At 38.4% G+C, this 18,392-nt stretch overlaps 2 protein-coding genes across 2 annotated transcripts; both read right to left on the reverse strand.

Annotated features, from left to right (window-relative positions):
* Positions 1 to 2,529: 2,529 nt before the first annotated feature.
* Positions 2,530 to 5,243, reverse strand: LOC104893856 (mitochondrial import inner membrane translocase subunit TIM8). Its single transcript, XM_010679987.4, has 2 exons — positions 5,075 to 5,243; positions 2,530 to 2,939 (listed from the first exon to the last, which is right to left on the reverse strand). The coding sequence occupies exons 1-2, from the start codon at positions 5,120 to 5,122 to the stop codon at positions 2,751 to 2,753; spliced, it is 237 nt and encodes a 78-aa protein (XP_010678289.1). The 5' UTR covers positions 5,123 to 5,243; the 3' UTR covers positions 2,530 to 2,750.
* A 6,666-nt stretch (positions 5,244 to 11,909) lies between these two features.
* On the reverse strand, positions 11,910 to 14,258 carry LOC104893877 (uncharacterized). Its single transcript, XM_057394757.1, has 4 exons — positions 13,420 to 14,258; positions 12,994 to 13,315; positions 12,626 to 12,889; positions 11,910 to 12,419 (listed from the first exon to the last, which is right to left on the reverse strand). Exons 1-4 carry the CDS (start codon positions 14,256 to 14,258, stop codon positions 11,910 to 11,912), a joined length of 1,935 nt encoding a protein of 644 aa, XP_057250740.1.
* Between the last annotated feature and the right edge of the window lie 4,134 nt (positions 14,259 to 18,392).

The following is an 18,392-nucleotide window of genomic DNA, read 5'->3' on the forward strand; positions in this document are numbered from 1 at the left end:
AAATTATTTAGAGCCATTTTTCCTTTTAATTATGAAAATAAACTGCATATCCAATTATTCTTATATCCTTGTTAACACCTTAGGATAAGTCGCTTCCAAAATTTTAACTGATATAACCTAATTTTAGAATTTAAAATGAAGTGCTTGCTAGTTGCTTGTATACAAACTAGCTGTTTATCCAACACTAAAAAGTTAGGCAAGAATGAGGGCGAATAGGCATCAAATAGATATATACCGCAATATCGAACACATCCTATAATACCGGCCGTCTTCATATTGGTACTTGCATTTGGTAGCAAAAGAAATATTGAATCAGCATGGATCGCAAGGAGCATACTAACCAAATTACACCTACAAGCTACTAACTACATCTTTAAAAAAACTAGGAAAAATGGATGAAAATACCCCCAACTTTGGCCCGTCCGCTTTTAATACCCCAAACTATGGGTTATTCCTGTATAATCCCAACTATTGGGGAGGTCCACCATAAACACACCAAGGTCACTTGCAATCTGTTAGCTAAATAATTATTTTTATTTCTATTTCCTTTCTCTTTTTAATTTCTCCTCCCACCACAAATCCCACACACCACCATTTCAGCCACCCTCTCCCCCTCCCCTCCATCTCGCAACCCTCCTACCAGCCCAACCCTCACCCCCCTCGATTTTCACGGCAACCCCCCACCCTCCCCTCCCCCTCGATTTCCGCGGCAACCCCCTTCCCCTCCCCCTCCCGTGATTCTATCTCCTCCGTTAGTGTGTCTACCACCAGTGATGTTGCTCGTGCCCCCCCCCAGTTGGGTTGTTGCTGCTTCGTGGTGCTACCACCTCTGGTGGTGGTCATGTGTTGGTGGTTTAACAAGGTATTTTCCCTTTTTTCTTGTGTTGGGTTGTTGTTGCTGTTGCTGGTATTATTATTGTTGTTTTTTATGCGTCGTTGTTATTATTCTTATTTCGTCTGCCGTGAGCCGCTATATTGATGTTCTGCCGTCGTCGTGGTGTTGTGTTTCTGCCACGTTGGTTGGGTTGTTTTGCCTCTATTCTTGTTGTTGATATTGTTGTGTTGTTGTTGTTGTTGTTGTTGTTGTTGTTGTTGTTGTTGTTAGAGTTTTGGTCTGATGAGTTACTTTGGTGTGTTGTGGTCAGAGGTTGTGTTGTGGTGGTTGTGTTGTGGTGGTGTGGTGTTGTGGCAAGAATCGAAACAGAGGAGAAAGAAGAAGACCGAGTAGGAGAAGGGGTCTTTGGTGTGGCGGTTTTCGACGAGGTTTTGAAGATGGGGGTGAGGGAGGTGGTAGTGGGTGGTGAGGGAAGTGCCAGTGGGTGGCAGTGGGTGGTGAGGGGGGTGGCAGTGGGTAGTAGTGGGGGTGATGGAAGGGTTTGAAAAATATGCAAAAATAAATTAATAATTGATAATAAGCCAATGAAAGCATGACATGTAGCCTATTTACCAGTTAAATAGATTTCCTTCAGGTCACGGTGCATTTGTGGGGATCTACCCAATAGTTGGGATTATACAGGAATAACCTAGAGTTGGGGGTATTATTAAAAGCGGACGGGTCAAAGTTGGGGGTATTCCGATCCATTTTTCCAAAAAAAAAAAACTAATATAAACCCGATACACACTAACTTAGTGTACACCCGATCTATCTCAAGTGAATTTTAATGATTACAACTCTCAGTTTTTATCGTGTTCAGTCTTCCACTCTTTCTTTTCGCTCCTCTGATAACTTTTCTCTCCTCTGATAATTTCTTTCTCCTTCTCTCTCCTCTGATAACTTCTCTCTCCTTTGATAACTTCTTCTAATTTCGTTTTCTTATAACTTCTGCATTTTCTCTCTCATAAATTAACTTCTTCATTTTCTCTCTCATAAGTTCTTCATTTTCTCTCTCAAAATTTCTTCATTTTCTCTCTGTTCAAGTTTGTACTATGTCTTTCAGTTTTTCGCTCATTTCTGTTTAATTTTGAAATAATTTGGTGTATTTTAAAATGATATAATGTATGTTGACATGATATTGTGTATTTTGGAATGATATAGTATGTTTTGACATGATAGTGTTTTGCAATTTTTTTGGCATGATATGATGTATTTAAAATGATAGTGTTTTGCTGTGTTTTTTTTTTTTTTGACATAATAGTGTTGCATGATATAATGTATATGGACATAATATAATGTGTTTTGACATGATATAATGTATGTCTGTTATGAACAATTGTTTTTGTATTATTGAAAAGAGAAAATTGCAGGTTTTGAAAGGTGAAAGTAGTTTGTAGCAAGTCATGTGCCTAGACCTGGTACACAATATTTTTAATGTGAACTAGATCCACGCAAGTCGGATTGCTACATTTTAACATACATCAGATATGAGCTGAAACAAATTAAGCATGTCCAATGCCCATTTGGCCACTTCTTAAATGAATGAATGAGGTGAAAGAGAGCCATACGCAGCTACATTCATTCTCAGATCAAAAATATAGTGTGCTTCCATTTTGTTCACAGGTAAAAAGTAATTAATGTAATACCAGCTACCGTCTACAAATTACCGTTGCTGTATTAAAAGGAAAAAGAGTGAGTTGTGACTGAATACATATGTTTCATTAGAGTTCTTCAAAGCAGCAGCAATTATGTAGCAGAGAGTATACATATTTCTCAACAAGTAAACAGTTTCTTGCATTATCAAATGAATATTCATTGCACGGTGATAACAAAAGTGAGAAGGTAATCACGACAGGTCAAGATCTGTCCGCCTACTCTACTGCATAGATTGGAAGCGCTTCATAATCAATACGCTCATATCAAGATATCGTTGGGCACAATTATTAAGGCAGGTTGCTTCACTGGAACTGAACTTGCTTCCTGGTGTACTGGTGATGCATTTATCCCAGCAGGAGCTTGTCAATTTCGCTACCATCTCATTAACCATGGCTCTCTGCTTTTCTTGCTACATTATGCTCAAAGCCAAAGATAATGAAATCAGCATTTTGAAAAATATACAGCACAGTAATTTACTACCATCTCATCCCAAGACTTTCATGCAATTGCTACAATTTCTATTTAAATAAATGCAAAACAAAAATAGAATCCATTATAATGATTTATTGAGCATGTAAATATTCTTAGGCCATTGGAAGGAAAGGATAAGATCATCGCACCAAATTTCAACCCATAACAATCCCATTAACTACCAAATTTAGCTGTCAAAGATCAATACTGTTGTCGATATTGCTCACTACCGAAATAAGAAGTTGCCTCTCAAAACTATAAAGCAATTGAGATGCCAATCTAATTAGGCTTTAACAAGCTAATCACCTTGACAAAAAGATGACTAAAAATCTATGCAAAAACTCAAAAAGCACATGCTTTAAAATGCCTACAGCTTGCGAGCAAATAGACATAACTCATTCAAAGTATGTTTGGCTTTTCAAGCCACGAGCAGGATTTCTGCACTTCAGCAATGGGAGCACCAAGTTGATATCTACTGTCAGTGTAACATAATGCGCTATATAATTCACTTTTCCAATATAAAGTTCGCCCAAAACAGACCATAATTCGCTTTTTACGGTTCCCAATTTGCAGGGAGATTAGGGAATTATGTTACACTGATTTGAAAACAATTGATTAGAGGATTATAGAGTAGAACCTACTCAAATAGTCCCATGTATGAAAATTTCAGTGGTGTAAGAAAACTAGACTGCAGTAGACATAGTCAATTACAAATATTGTAGCTCTCACTCAAACTGCACACTTCACTTGCCTTCAAAGATCTTACCTTTGACTTTTCCGATGATGAAAGAAAGATAAGAGGCTTCACAAATCAAGAATGTCCAAATGCATGCATAGATTGCTCAAAATTTTCCAAATTCATTTTGAGCAAAAATATCTTTGATTTAAGAAATGTCGTCTCCTTACAAATATTGTAACTCCAGAAAACATTTCTTATCAGTTCCTTAACTAAATACCATTTTCCCAGGCAAGGTTCGCCACTTCGCCCTACAACTACCCGCCGTCAAGACATATCAAAGATCCATGATGCCTAAATTCTAGTGCCAATATGCAAGAAGGTTCAAATTCTGGCATGACAAAAATAAAAAAAAACTGCAAAGAATAAAGAGGGAAATACAGCAATAAGATGTCAATGCCTGCAACCGAGGTAAACTGAAGGGAAGAATCAGGTCAAAGAGAACAGAGAGTTACGAATAAATACTAAGAACTAGAAAAATCGCTCTTGATAAACATAGCAATTCCTTTCCTCTTGCTCCTCATACAACACACTACTCTCCAATCCAAGAACGATTGTAAAAGTTATTCTCCAATCATCTAAACCTCAAACATTCATTTTCAAATGCTAAACAATAATAACTCCCTCCCACCTGAAATAATTATCACACATCGAAACCCCTCATAATTCAAGATAACACAGTTTACAAAAAGATCTTTTGATAATAGTTGGCCAACTCCTATCATTTCACCGTTACATAATCTAACTACCCATATTTCAGAAAACGTAATCACAAAGCATTACTTTCTAAGTAAATCGACACCCTACAAATATTATATGACATTCGACGCTTTAAATTCCCGATAGACGGAGAACTATTTTCTTCACATTACGGGTTGTAATTGTCTTAAACACCTTCCACCCAAATATCAGAAGACATTGAGCAACTCGAACCTTAAGATTGTTATAAGCATACCTACTATTAGACTCCGCTCTCAAACGGAGAAATTAGGTCTTAAAAACGCATCAAAACTAGCATTACTTTTTTTTTAGCTGATATTAATCACCAATTAAGCAGTCCTAATACAAGTACAGGAATCTCCCCAATTAAATTCACATCAAAATAAAAGTTCCTTTTATCATAATTCTTGTTCCCCAAATCACATACAGTAGAAATAACAAAAATAATAGAAATTATCACATCATAATTCTTGTTCACCAAATCACCAATTGAATTTGGCTCATGTTCGGATAATTCAATTTAACCTCAACCAAATCTTCCATTCAATAAAACAAACAACGATACAAATTGAAAATTATACCAAAATATAATAGAGATGAGAGATAAGTGAGCGTACCTCAAGAAGATTCTGCAGTTCAGGGGAGTTGAAAGATGAAGGATCCATTGTTGGCTAAAAATTAGCGATTCTTCTGTTTTTTTTGTTTTTCTCTAAAACCTTGGAAGCATAAACCCTAGCAAACACCAAGAAATGAATGTCGAAGTAAGTTGGGCTGATAATTTTAGCAAAGGGGTCTATACTGGGCTTTAAATGTTAGTCTTGTACTTTGTTGAACAATATTAACTCAATTTTTATTAGGCCTTTAGCCCGAGTTTTATGGGTTCAATCAAGTGAAACATAGAAAAAGTGGGGAGTTATCAAAGAATTTAGAAAGAGAAAGTTGGGACCACAATAAAGTAGAGTGGAGAAGTGTTGAAGTTGTGGTCCCCTTTACGTTTTGGTGGTATATTTGTAATAAAAGTGAACTTTTTTTTACCATTTGAAGCTTGGTTTCACTTATTGTAATTCTTCTAAATAAGAAAAGTGTTTCACTTATTGTGAAACTGATGAAGTATAATACTCTCCGTCACTAATATAAGTCATGTTTTCTTTGAGAAAGAAGATTGAAATGCACAGTTCCATAGAGGTCATCATCAGTCCCAATAAAAAATATCCTCTTCTCGATCGACTACAAATTTCTTGGCAACATTGCGAGTACAAAGCCCACAAAGGTATGCGTGCAATGGTTTTAGTATGACATATTCATCATAGAGACCCGTCATTTTATTAAGATAATCCTCCACACTCATGCCTTTTGTTTGAACACATCTTGTGATGTCAACCCGTAGTTGCTGAAGTCGTGGTCCATTGGCCACACAAAATCGCTTCTTAAGATAGTCCCACAACAGCTTGACTTCAAAGTGATAGGGAATGAAGACGACGAGCTTTTCATCCATGCTTCGTATTATCCAAGATACGATCATCGAATTTACAGTCTCCCAATCCAAGAGTTTCTTTGGTTCTGGCAATTTTTTGATAGTTCTGTCAATGAAGACATATTCACGGTGAGCTTTCAATGACAAGGTCATCGCCCTTGCCTACGATGCATCGTTGTCTCCTCTGAGAATTACGTGAGTGCTCATATTCTCGATTGATCTCCTATCGCGATAAATTAAGGAGATGAAGGGTGTATTTTCTCTTGAGGCGTCATTGATGATCGACAACAAAGTCACACTGGTAAGGCTAGCGATCTGACGAGAGGAGGAAGAAGATGACAAGCGGCAGTAAGGGTTACTAAGTGTGCAGCTCTGATACGATGACAATAATTGTAAATTCATGATTGATTTACATCATGTAAATGCATGTATGCACTTGACTCTGTTCTACAAGTTTTGGGAAAAATTAGGTTAAATCGGTCAACTTTTGCACAGTCTTCAATTTTAAGTCTACTTTTTTATTATCCTTGATTGAGTTAAGCTTGTATGTATGTTTTCTTCTATTGAGTTTTAAGCTGTTTGTGACTTGTTTAGTAGGTTACTTATGATACGTGTTACAATGTCCCTTCTTCTAAAACAGGCGAGGGAGGCGAGGGAGGCGAGAGAGGCGAGGGTGGGGGGTTGGACAATGTAACACGTATCATAAGTAACCTATTAAATAAGTTTCGAACAGGTTAAAACTCAATAGAAGAAAACATACATACAAACATAACTCAATAAGGGACAATAATAAAATGTAGACTTAAAATGGGAAAAACGCGCAAAGGTTGACTTATTTAAAACAATTTTTCTTAAGTTTTGTGAACAAATTTTTTTTCCAAGTGGTGAGGATAATCCCCTTATAATCTAACCATCCTTAACTAGCTTAATTATTATAATGAGAATTTTAAATACTTTTTTTTATCGTTTTAACTATTAAGGAAAACTTAAGATTGAATTATAAGATCATTAAATAAAGGGTTTTTTCACCAGGTACCCCTGTGGTTTTAAAAAATTCATGGGGTACCCCTAGTTTTAAAAAAATGCACCAGGTACCCTTATTATTTAAGTAAAATGCACAAAATGCCCTTAATGACTAACGGTGTCAAGTTTTCGTTAGTCATTAGGGTTAATTAACATCTCTAACCCTAATTTAAACCCTAAATAAACCCTATTTAAATCCTAATTAACTAACTAAACCCTAACCTAACCCTAAAACCACCACCCAACCCACCCCCACCCCCACCTGGCAGCATCCCTGCTACCCTAGCAGCAACCACCCCCACCCCACCCCCAGCAGCATCACTGCTCCCCTAGCAACAACACCCTCACCCCCACCCCCACCCCTCTCTAAAACTGATTTCGAAAATCAATTTCAAAAAACAATTTCAAAATCATTTTCAAAAATCATTTTGGAAATCATTTTCGAAAAGAAAAACCATTTTCGAAACTATTTTCGAAAACGATTTTCGAAAAACATTTTCGAAAATGGTTTTCGAAACTATTTTCGAAAACCAATTTTGAAATCAATTTCGAAAACCATTTTCGAAATCATTTTCGAAATAAGTTTTTGAAATAAAAAAAATCGATGAAGAAGAAGGAGAGAGAAAAAGAAATGAAGAAGAAGGAGGTGGTGTTTTCCAGTTCGACGGCGATGATTTTGGGGCTTCGATTTGGCGGCGGGAGTGGGGCAAGCAGGGGCGGTGGTGGGTCACCATTGGGAATCCGACGGGGGTGGTGGGGGTGGGGAGAGGGAACTCGACAGGGGTGGTGGGGGAAGGGTGGGGGCTGCTTGGGCGGGGGAGGGGTGATTGGATGGTTAAGGTAAGGGTGAGGTATTAGGAGGTTAGGATTAGGGTTCAAGAGTTAGGGTTAGATGATTAATTAGGATTAAAGGGTTAAGGGTTAATGACTAACAGAAACTTAACACCGTTAGTCATTAAGGGCATTTTGTGAATTTTATTAAAAGCTTAGGGGTACCTGGTGCATTTTTTTAAAACTAGAGGTACCTCATGAATTTTTTAAAATCACAGTGGTACCTGGTGAAAAAACCGTTAAATAAATTACCAACTTACAAAATGTTGAGAGTTAGGTAACAAAGAACAATTTTCTGATTTCACAAAATGAAAGGAAAATGGGGAAATATAATATTGAATAAAAATGTTGACTTCCTTCTTCCTTTTACCATTCTCCTTTCTCTCGTATGGCAAACAAGCTGAATTTTTATCAGAATTTTGCTCCCTAACCACCGAACACCTCCGATCCCATAATCCAGCAAATTTCAGTTGAATTATTATTCAAACTATCTGAGCAAAAACCATGTTCTTGAGCTTCTAGAAGAGCCAAACAATGGCTATATATAACCATATCCATGGCCCTCCAAGTATCACACTCATCACTTTCACTTTATCTACTACACTTAAAGCTCCTTAGCATTAGCTTTATAGTCGCTAGAAATTCGCCAAAGAAAACCGCCAAGTCCCTCAATTTTTCTACCTAACTCTCCCTCTGTTTTGAGTAAGCCACCACAACAGCATCGTGCTGCCACCAGACTGCAGCGCCTCTATGACACTGCACCCTTCCTACCACCAACAAGCAACAACCTTCCTCCACCTCCCGTTCCCCCCTCTGTATCACCAGCAAGATCCAACCCATACTCTTGTCTCTCCATCTCGATCAACTCTTGCTCCCTCTCCTCGACCCACCCGCAACACCCAAATCTGCTTCGGTGCTTCTGTGCACGCCGGAATCTAGCCCGAGATTGCGCCAGCGCCGCCGTGCCCATATCGCTGCATGCACGCCCTTCTCCCATTTTTTCTCGTAACTTCAATTCAATTATTTATTTATTTTATGCTTAAGATAAAATATTTTTGCAAGTAGTTAATGTTTAGTTACTTGAGGTTTGTTAATTATCGCCCCAAAATTACTAAAAATTGCCACAAATTCATTTTTTCGGACTATTTAACCCTTTTCTCTTTTCCACACCATCCACCACCCCCACCTAGAGGTGATCATGGGCCGGGCCGGGCCGCAGCCAAAAATTTTTGCCCATTGGCCGGGCCGGGCCTAAATTCGGGCCGAATTTTTGTGTCCAAAGCCCGCTATTTCGGGCCGGGATTAGCGGGCTTTTGCGGGCCAAAACGGGTCGGGCCAAAAAATAGATTAAAAAGTCGTTTTTAGCTTGCCCAAAGCCCGCCCAAAAACAAAAAAAAAAAACGACCGGGCCGGGTCGGGCCCGGCCCGCGGGCCGAAAAATTCTACCCAAAACCCGGCCCAAAAATGGGCCGAGCCAAAATGATCACCTCTACCCCCACCACCATCCCCTACCTCTCCACTGCCACCTTATTATATATAAGGAGCAATGGTGTCCACTATTGAAAAAACTTTTTCACCTTCATTCAATAAAAAAATTACCTATTAAAATTTTGAGATTTTCCTCAATCATACCCCTTCCTGATTTAAAATATGTATATCAAAGGAAGTTCAAAGTAACTAAAATAAACTTTCATAAAAATATGTATATTGAAAGTAAAAAATCTATGATTTAAGAACAAATTAAAATTACTAAAACAGTTTTCAAATCAATTACAAAACCAAAAACATAAAATTTTAATTTTGCTTAAACTTTAAAATGCAATAACAATATACCAACATTTATTAACAAGTAATAAGAATACCAAGAAAACAAATTCTTCACCATGTAATTTTTATATTTTGTATTTACACCACATGATATTTAATTAGAACTACTGATGATTGTAAATTACATCCTTTAAAATTACATTTAGATGAAATTTAATAATAATCGCCAAAATAACTCACGCACGCATCGCGTGCAAAAAAAGGCTAGTATCAAATATGTGAGCAGCAGGTGATAGCATAGTGATGTTGGCTTCACCTTCGGTCCTAAAGATCTTGGGATCAAATCTCACCCCTTGCAAGAAGAGATCCCCAATTTTCCCCTTTCCTTGCAAAGGACTTCATCTGACTAGTAGAATACGCATATATCACGTAAAAAGAAAAGGAAAATTATAAATAACTATATTGCTGCGGTTTTAGCCGAAAACCGCAGCAATATAATTTTAGCGAAATTTTTTTGAAAATTTTTGACTGTTTGACCTAATATATTGCTGCGGTTTTTAAGAGAAACCGCAGCAATAAATTAAAATATTAATATTTTAATGTATTGCCGCGATTTCTATAAAAAACCGCAGCAATATAAAACCCAATATTATATAAAAACCGCACCTCTCTCACTAAACCCTAAAAAACTGCCTCCCCCACATCTCTCACTCTCCTCTCACGCCTCTCTCTCTCTCCTCTCCTCTCCTCTTCTCCTCCTACCTCTTCTCTCCTCTCACGAATCTCCTCTCACGCATCTCTTTTTCTCCTCTCAGATTTAACCAGCCAACCACATCAGATCTAGTCCTTCGTCAGTCCTCCTGTCGTCGTTTTGTTCCGGCGAAACCAAATCCGTCTTCGTTCCAGTTCGTTCGTCGTTCGGCAGTCCTTCGTCGTTCCAGTCGTTCGTGCGCCGTTCCAGTTCGCCGTTCTACTCGTCGTTCGTGCGCCGTTCATGCGCCGTTCTACCAGTTCGTCGTTCGTGCGCCGTTCTAGTCTAGTCCTTCGTCGTTTCGGCTCGCCGTTCTCCTCGTCGTTCCTGTTTGTTGTTATTTTGTTTTTTTAAGAGATGTTATTTTGTAAATGTTGTTACTTTTGTAATTGTTGTTATTATAATTTTTTTGCAAGTATTTGTGTACGAAATTACTTTCAGATCTAGTGTTTATAATATTCAATATAGTTGTAGTATATATTATTCCTTATTTGTTGGAGTTACATTCCTATTCTTATGTTGGGTGTTTTTTATGATAATTGTTATATTTTTTTCAGATCTGTTATTTTTGGTACTATAATTTTAACTTTTTTATAATCTGCCTTAATATATTATAATAATATATTTCAATCTGTCTTTTTGTATTTTTTTATGTTTTTGAATTTTGTATAATAATTTTTTGTCATTAATTTCAATGAGTAATGTTTTATTTTCTCTTACCTTTTTTTTTCAAATTTGATGGCAAAATGCAAAAAAAAAAAAAAAAATTACCTGTACCAGTACCTATTGTTGCGGTTTTGGCTAAGAACCGCAGCAATAGGTGTAATATAAATCTGATATAAAATAATTATGTTGCTGCGGTTTTACCTAAAAACTGCAGTAATATGTTCAAATATTGCCGCGGTTTAAAACCGCAGCAATAAATATGCTCAAATATTGCCGCGGTTTAAAACCGCAACAATATGTTCAAATATTGCCGCGGTTTAAAACCGCAGCAATATATTAATTACCTATTGCTGCCTCCCTTAATTGGTGCGCGGCCAAAACCGTCGCAATAGGCCTCTTTTTTACCGCAACAATAAGCATTTATTCTACTAGTGTCTTACCTTAAAAAAAATATCAAATATGTGTTGCTTGTCCTAAAACTAAATATAATGTTCATGCTTATGTAATTTAGAATTTTCCTATAAAATGGTAAAATTTCACTTAAATACTTTGATATTAATATTAGAACTTTATATGATGTACAAAATTCAAACTTATATTTGCTCACTTAATAATATTAACTATGCGCCTACTCAAGTCCACTTATAATGTTTAATTAAGTTGCTTTATCAATACAATATGACTAAATGTCAATAATTAAGTTGCTTTATCAATACAACTAGAATTTTCTGCACGCGATGTGTGCTTGAATTTTTTTCGAAACGGAAACTCGATTTTCTTAGACATAAGAGTCAAAATTTGAACATTAGACATACGAAGTATAATTGTTTTTAGTTGCAAAATTTGATTGGTTTAGTTTCTGTCACTTAAGTCTCTCGCCATTCTTTTTGTTTTTTTTTTTTACTTTTTTTTTTTTTGAGGGGAAAATCCAGCTAGTATATTAATCCAAGGATAAATTGTCCATGAGTACATAAGGAGCCACTTCCATAGGACAATGGTTCTCCCAAATTTTTTCAGTACCAAAAGGAACTAACTTAGCTAAATGGTGAGCAACGAAATTACCATCGCGCTTTACATGCGACCATCTAACAGAATGAAAAGGCAAACTAGCAGAGTGGATATCGGAGAGAACAATATCTAAATCAGACAAATAATGCACACTCTTGGAGAGACGATTAACAACAACTTGACAATCCGACTCAATAATAACATCACGAAAACCGAAACGTTTACCCAGCCTCAGCCCCATAGAAACAGCCTTCGCCTCCGCAAGCTCAGGAGCCCAAAAGGCTCTACTACGTTGGGACGCCGAGAAGAGGATGTTGCCAACATGATTGCGAGCCACAACACCAATGCCCACCCAACCTTCCACAGCTAATGAGGCATCCACATTGATCTTGACAACCCCCTCGGTCGGAGCTACCCATTTTCGAGGACTAGGAACACTGACCTGCAGCCAGGGCCGGTAGATGCGCCTAGCATATGAGCCATGCTCCTCGACAAGCCTCTGGACTCGCGCAACCAATACATGGTGTGGCGTGGATTTATTGTTAAAAACATGTTGGTTTCTGTCCCCCCGAATACACAAAGCAAGGAAGAGTCCCTTTAATTTCACCTTACTCTCCACTTCACGCCAACTCGCTACCAACTCGCTACCAACTCACACATATTCAGATCTGTATTGCCAGCCCGCAAAACATCACAGCCACATTCACTCCAAACTTCGGCAAAACGAGGGCAATCAAAGATGGCATGCCTTGCTGTCTCAACCTCCCCACAACCCCAAGGGAAAGAATCATCATCAATGAAATGACGGTATTTAAGCAGCGAACGAGTAGGAAGAGAGTTAGTACATAATCTCCATAAAAAATGACGCACCTTTGGGCTTACTTCATAACTCAAAATGTCCACCCAAGCTTGCTGGAAATCATCAAGGTTACAACCTTTACCCAACATATAGCCGTTTTTACAGTGTAGAGACCATTCTTAGAAAAAGCCCACGTAAGTTCATCTTTTAAACCCACCTCACTAAGAGGAAGTGCAAGAATACATCTCTTGTCCCGCTCATTAAATATGCCATCAATAACATCCAAATTCCAACCCAATGTGCGCTCATCAATTAAATCATGGACCAAATTAACCGAATCATTGCTAGCAGAGGAGATGGTGCGCCCATCATCATCAAGTAACCACGGATCATCCCAAATATGAATACGCCGCCCATCACCCACACGCCACAACAACCCTTCCTTAATTAAAGCTTTTGAACTCCAAATGCTCTTCCTAGTAGCTACCAGAATAGCCAAGAGAAGCATCAAGAAAATCACAATGACGATAGTATTTCGCCTTCATGACACAGCCAAAGAGAGAGTGAGGCTCACGAATCAAACGCCAAGCTTGACGACCCAAAAGGGCATCATTAAAAACACTAAGATCTTTGAAGCCCATACCGCCAAGACACTTCAAAGTGCACATAGATTCCCGGGCTCTTCCAGTTGACTTTCTTACTGGCACTACTATTCCCCCACCAAAATCGGGCCATGGCTGAATGAATCTTCTGAATAATCATAGCGGGAAATTTGTAAACACCCATCAGATAGGTTGGGATTGCCTGAATAACCGCTTTAAGAAGAATTTCCTTGCCTGCTCTAGAAAGTAATTTCTCCTTCCAACCTTGGAGTTTCTTCCAAATTCTATCAAGAAGAGAATCAAAAATAGCTTTCTTTGATCTGCCCGCAATAGAAGGGATACCAAGATACTTCTCGTGCTTATCTACCTGCCGCATGTTTAAGATACTCATCAAATCCTCCCTTTGCTCAAGAGAAACACCTCTACTAAAAGAGACCTCCGACTTTTCATAATTAATTTTCTTCCCGGATGCTGCTTCATATTGGCTGATAATATCAACTATAGTAATGCATTCCTGACGGGTGGCTCTAGTAAATAGTAAGTTGTCATCAGCAAAAAGGAGATGAGAGATATCAGGCCCGCTACGGCTAGCCTTAGGACCATGAATCTGTTTTTCCTGCACCTTACTCTGAATCATGTTAGAGAACGCATCAACAATCAAGATGAAAAGATAAGGAGATAGAGGATCTCCCTGACGGAGGCCTCGGCCAGGAGTAACAGAGCCACAAACTCCTCCATTGATGATGAAGGAGTAGGAAACAGAAGAGACACAGTTCATTATCAGATTCACCCAACGCCCATCAAAACCCTTGGTGAGCAAAAGCTTCTTAAGAAATCCCCATTCAACTCGGTCGTAAGCTTTACTCATATCAAGCTTCATAGCTATAGTCCCTCGTCTGACGATGCTTCATTGAGTGAAAAACTTCCATAGCAATGAGGGCATTATCAGTTTCAAGCACCCCGGCACAAAAGCACTTTGATTTTCAGAGACAATATCAGGCAAGAAAGACTTTAAACGCATCACAATAGCTTTAGAAACCAGTTTATACAGCACGTTACACAGGGCTATAGGACGGAATTCAGCAGCTTGAGTTGGGTCTTTTACTTTTGGAATCAGAGGAATATTGGTATTATTGATACAAGAAGGCAAAGAAATACCATGCAGAATATTACTCACAAAAGTAGTCACATCATCACCAATAATATGCCAAAAACGCTGATAAAATATTACATGCATACCATCAGGGCCGGGGGCTTTGCACGGGTGCATTTGCTGAAGGGTCGCAAAAATTTCGTCCTTTGTGAAAGGCTTCAAAAGCTTCTGGTTACACTCTGCAGACACAATGGGACGCACATACTGAAGGATTTGTTGCATGGCCGAGTCACTAGGGCTTGTGGACTCAAAGATCGAGCTAACGTAGGCTTCAAAAATATTTTCAATATCATCCTCCTCCGTTCGCCAAACTCCACAAGAATCAAATAAACCAGTCAACGAATTGCGTTTCCGCCGTTGAGAAGCTTTATGGTGAAAATATTTTGTATTTCTATCTCCATCCTTAACTTCAGAGACCCGAGACCGAAGGTACCAATACGCCTCTTGCTTTTCATGGATGTCGTCCAAAGCTTTCTCCAGCTCACTACACTCCTTACACGAAGAATCCGAGACTGGCTGCTGCTGGGCCAGACCCAGTTGGCGCTCCACACGCACTATCTGCTTATCCAGTTTTGTAAATGACACCTTGCTCCAGCCCAAAAGCTGCTGGGCCATTGCTTCCAACCGGGCCGAGATATTTAGCCCAGCAGAACCATCCCAGGCCTGCCTCACCACGGACTCGCATTGATCATCAAGCAGCCAGGAGGTTTCAAACCGAAAACCTCTATTCTTTCTACGGGGTCTACTGGGCTTTTTGGGCCTTGTAATAATAAGGGCATGGTCAGATTTGTAACGCACAAGATGTTCAACAACATGAGAGGGATACAAGTCAAGCCAAGCAGGAGTGCAAAGGAACCGGTCAAGGCGTTCGTGAATACACGTAGCTTCAACTTTACCCCTCTCCCAAGTGTACCACGAGCCCACGAATCCGAGATCCCGCAAAGACAAATCATCAATAACAGCCCAAAAAATTATCAATCTCTCTGCGAACTCTATCCACCCCACCTTCCTTTTCACCATAACATAATATTTCATTAAAATCACCTCCGAGCAGAATAGGTAAAGGAGATTCACTACAAAGATGCCGAATGAGCGTCCATGTCCTGTGCTTCTCTTCCTCCTTCGCCCAACCATACACCCCCACAAAACGCCAATTATTATCACCATCTACTACATCACCACAAATATGGTGCTGAGAAAAAGATACCACAGAAAAAGTGATGTTATCGTTCGAGTAAACGCAAAGACCACCTGCTCTACCAATACTAGGAACACCAAAAGCATTTTGTAAGCCCAGCCGAATTTTCAAACCTTCTACCTTTCTCTTTTTTATCATGGTTTCCGACAGAAAGAGAATGTCGGGGGCATGAGCAGTATTCCATCTCCGGAGTTGACGAACTGACCAAGGATTGCCCATCCCTCGGCAGTTCCAGCACAAAGTACTTATAATGAGAGGCGGGGTTGGTCACAGCCAACCTCCGCCAACAATAAGGATCCAGAATCGAGAGTAGAACTCAGCTTGAGACGCTTCGTAGCACTATCTCCCTTATCACAATCCATCTCACAAAAATCATTGGGCCTTTTTAGAGATATCTCATCAGAATCCATATCCATTTGGGCTGATCAACCTTTGTCTTCCATGGGGCCACGTGCTATTCTTTTCCAAGTAGGAGACTTGGAAGCAGCTTTGCCTTTGCTACTTGAAAAAACAAATTTATCATGCTGAGAAGTGGGGTCCTGCAAAAGGACAATAAAGGAGGAATCATCATTGTTATTTTCCACCACATGTGGCATTAAAGAAGCATTTAATGCATACTCATCCACCACAGGAGGCTTACACGCTACATCAGTCACATTCCCCAAAAATTGGACCTTTGGATCACCAACAGTGGTTCCCCTACTACACGACACAGCCGGATTAATTGAAGGAAAATTTTCTAGATCCGGGGAGCAAGCAACAGTGGGGTCAGTTTTTGTACTCTCACAGCCGAATAAATTTAGTTGACCTGCTTCTGATTTATGGCCCTCAGAAGTAAAAATGATCTTTTTACATGCTCGATATTTATTTTCCTCTACCAGTTCTTTAGCTCTCCCTTTGCGAGGAGTAGCTTTTAAACTCAAACTCCATCCCAGTCTCTCAAGCTTTTGTTCTTCAACAACATTTTGACAGTCCTTTTCAGCATGTACCATAACCCCACAAGCAAAGCAAAAGAAAGGGAGCCTTTCATAGGCAAAATCAACTTGAAATTCTCTGCCATTCTTATCCTTTAACCGACGGTTGCGACGTAAGGGTTTAGTTATGTCAAGCAAAACTTTCACACGTCTGTACTTACCAAACCCTAATACATCTTTCTCAATTTCCAGAATTTCCCCCATGTTACCAATCAGGTTTTTAACAATTATATTCGAACGATAATTAAAGGGGAGGTTTTTAATCCGCACCCAGAAAGGATAGTGTTGGATGTTTACCTGTTCGGGTTGTTCGTCCCCATCCGCCTTCTTCAAAAGCACTAACATGTTGTCAAAACACTAAGGCCTCCCTTCTAATACTTTCATCATATCTCTCCAATGGAAGAATTGGAAAGCATATAAATTAGGGTTTAAAACCCTAATCACAAGCCCATGGATCGGTGCCCATACAGTGGTTATGGTCCTCTTGAAAGCTTCGACATTATATGACCGATCAGTTAACAAACGCCCGAGGAGCAAAAAGGAAATCTGGTTCGTTTCTCCCGAGTTTAGGGCAACCACATCTAATACTAAGTCCTCTTCATCATCAATACGTACCTTGACATTGTCTCTAAAAGCTCCTCGGCCATGGCTGAGGAGTAAAGCCGCCGCGGCGGAGCGAAAACCTAGATGGTAGCGCGTTCCATCGGCAAGGTAGAGAGAAAGTCCTTTTTTTCAAGGGAGTCTTTACAAAGTTAAATTCTATGAACAAAATAGAAATTTTATTGAATTTATTTATGATTTCTAATTTTATAATTTTTTTAGTTGATTTTTTAATTAAGTGCAGTACTTCATAAATTGTAAAGAAAGTGGACACTTTGATTTCGAGTCAATTTTCTTATCGGTTGTAGTTTGTAAGTGAATTTTTAAGTTTTTGTAAAGTTTTCTCATTTTAGTGATTTACATAACTTAAATTATGCAATTTTATGATTTTAGTTGACTTGTGAGTGATTGTTATAATTATATTTTTTGGTATTTTTGTTTGACCCCCCCCCCCCCCCTTTGATTTGTAAGTGAATTTGTAATTTAGAATGGGAAGGGGATAACATAGTCTCTTCATTCGGGGACACCATAGCTCCCACTTCCCTTATATAATAGAGATATTTTAATTCTTGAATGATATTTTACATAAACCTTTTTACCTTAATAATTAATCGCTATTATATAATAGAAAAAGATAGGTCCAAATATATGTAAAAGTTTCATTATATATAGAAAATACTATAAAAAAAGTAAATAATTTTTTTCCTTGTCTAACTTCTAAATTCTGATTTCACTACAAATACACCTCTATTTTTTATCATGACCCACCATTAATTGTGAATGGTTCTTGAGAATAGTGATTTGTATGTATATTTTTGTAAATATTTTTGTATATATTGGCGTTCTAGGTTATTAGTTTTAGTTTCTATGTTAATTTTAAGTTTTAATAAAGTTTCGTGATTATTTGAGTGATTTGCGTGATTTTTATAACGTGATTTTCTCAATTGTATGAGTGAATTGTAAAGTTTCTTCTTTTAAGTGATTTGTGAGTGTGTTGTAAATTAATTTTTGGTAGTTTTTTTTTTTAGTGCCGATTTTGATTTTGACATTCCTTTTGTAATTTAGAAAAGGAAAGGGGGTCAAAATAGG

This window comes from Beta vulgaris, chromosome 5, assembly GCF_026745355.1.
Source record: "Beta vulgaris subsp. vulgaris cultivar EL10 chromosome 5, EL10.2, whole genome shotgun sequence".
In the NCBI taxonomy this organism is placed as follows: Eukaryota; Viridiplantae; Streptophyta; class Magnoliopsida; order Caryophyllales; family Amaranthaceae; genus Beta; species Beta vulgaris.

What these genes read in the sequence shown, in the direction of transcription:
- LOC104893877 (XM_057394757.1), bottom strand. Translation starts at nt 14,258, where the DNA reads ATGAAGCTTGATATGAGTAAAGCTTACGACCGAGTTGAATGGGGATTT. An exon ending in CACTTTGAAGTGTCTTGGCG is followed by an intron (nt 13,316 to 13,419) that starts GTATGGGCTTCA and finishes TGTGTCATGAAG; the next exon opens with GCGAAATACTATCGTCATTG. An exon ending in ATCTGAATATGTGTGAGTTG is followed by an intron (nt 12,420 to 12,625) that starts GTAGCGAGTTGG and finishes CCCTGGCTGCAG; the next exon opens with GTCAGTGTTCCTAGTCCTCG.
- LOC104893856 (XM_010679987.4), bottom strand. Translation starts at nt 5,122, where the DNA reads ATGGATCCTTCATCTTTCAACTCCCCTGAACTGCAGAATCTTCTTGAG. An exon ending in AACTGCAGAATCTTCTTGAG is followed by an intron (nt 2,940 to 5,074) that starts GTACGCTCACTT and finishes AGCATAATGTAG; the next exon opens with CAAGAAAAGCAGAGAGCCAT.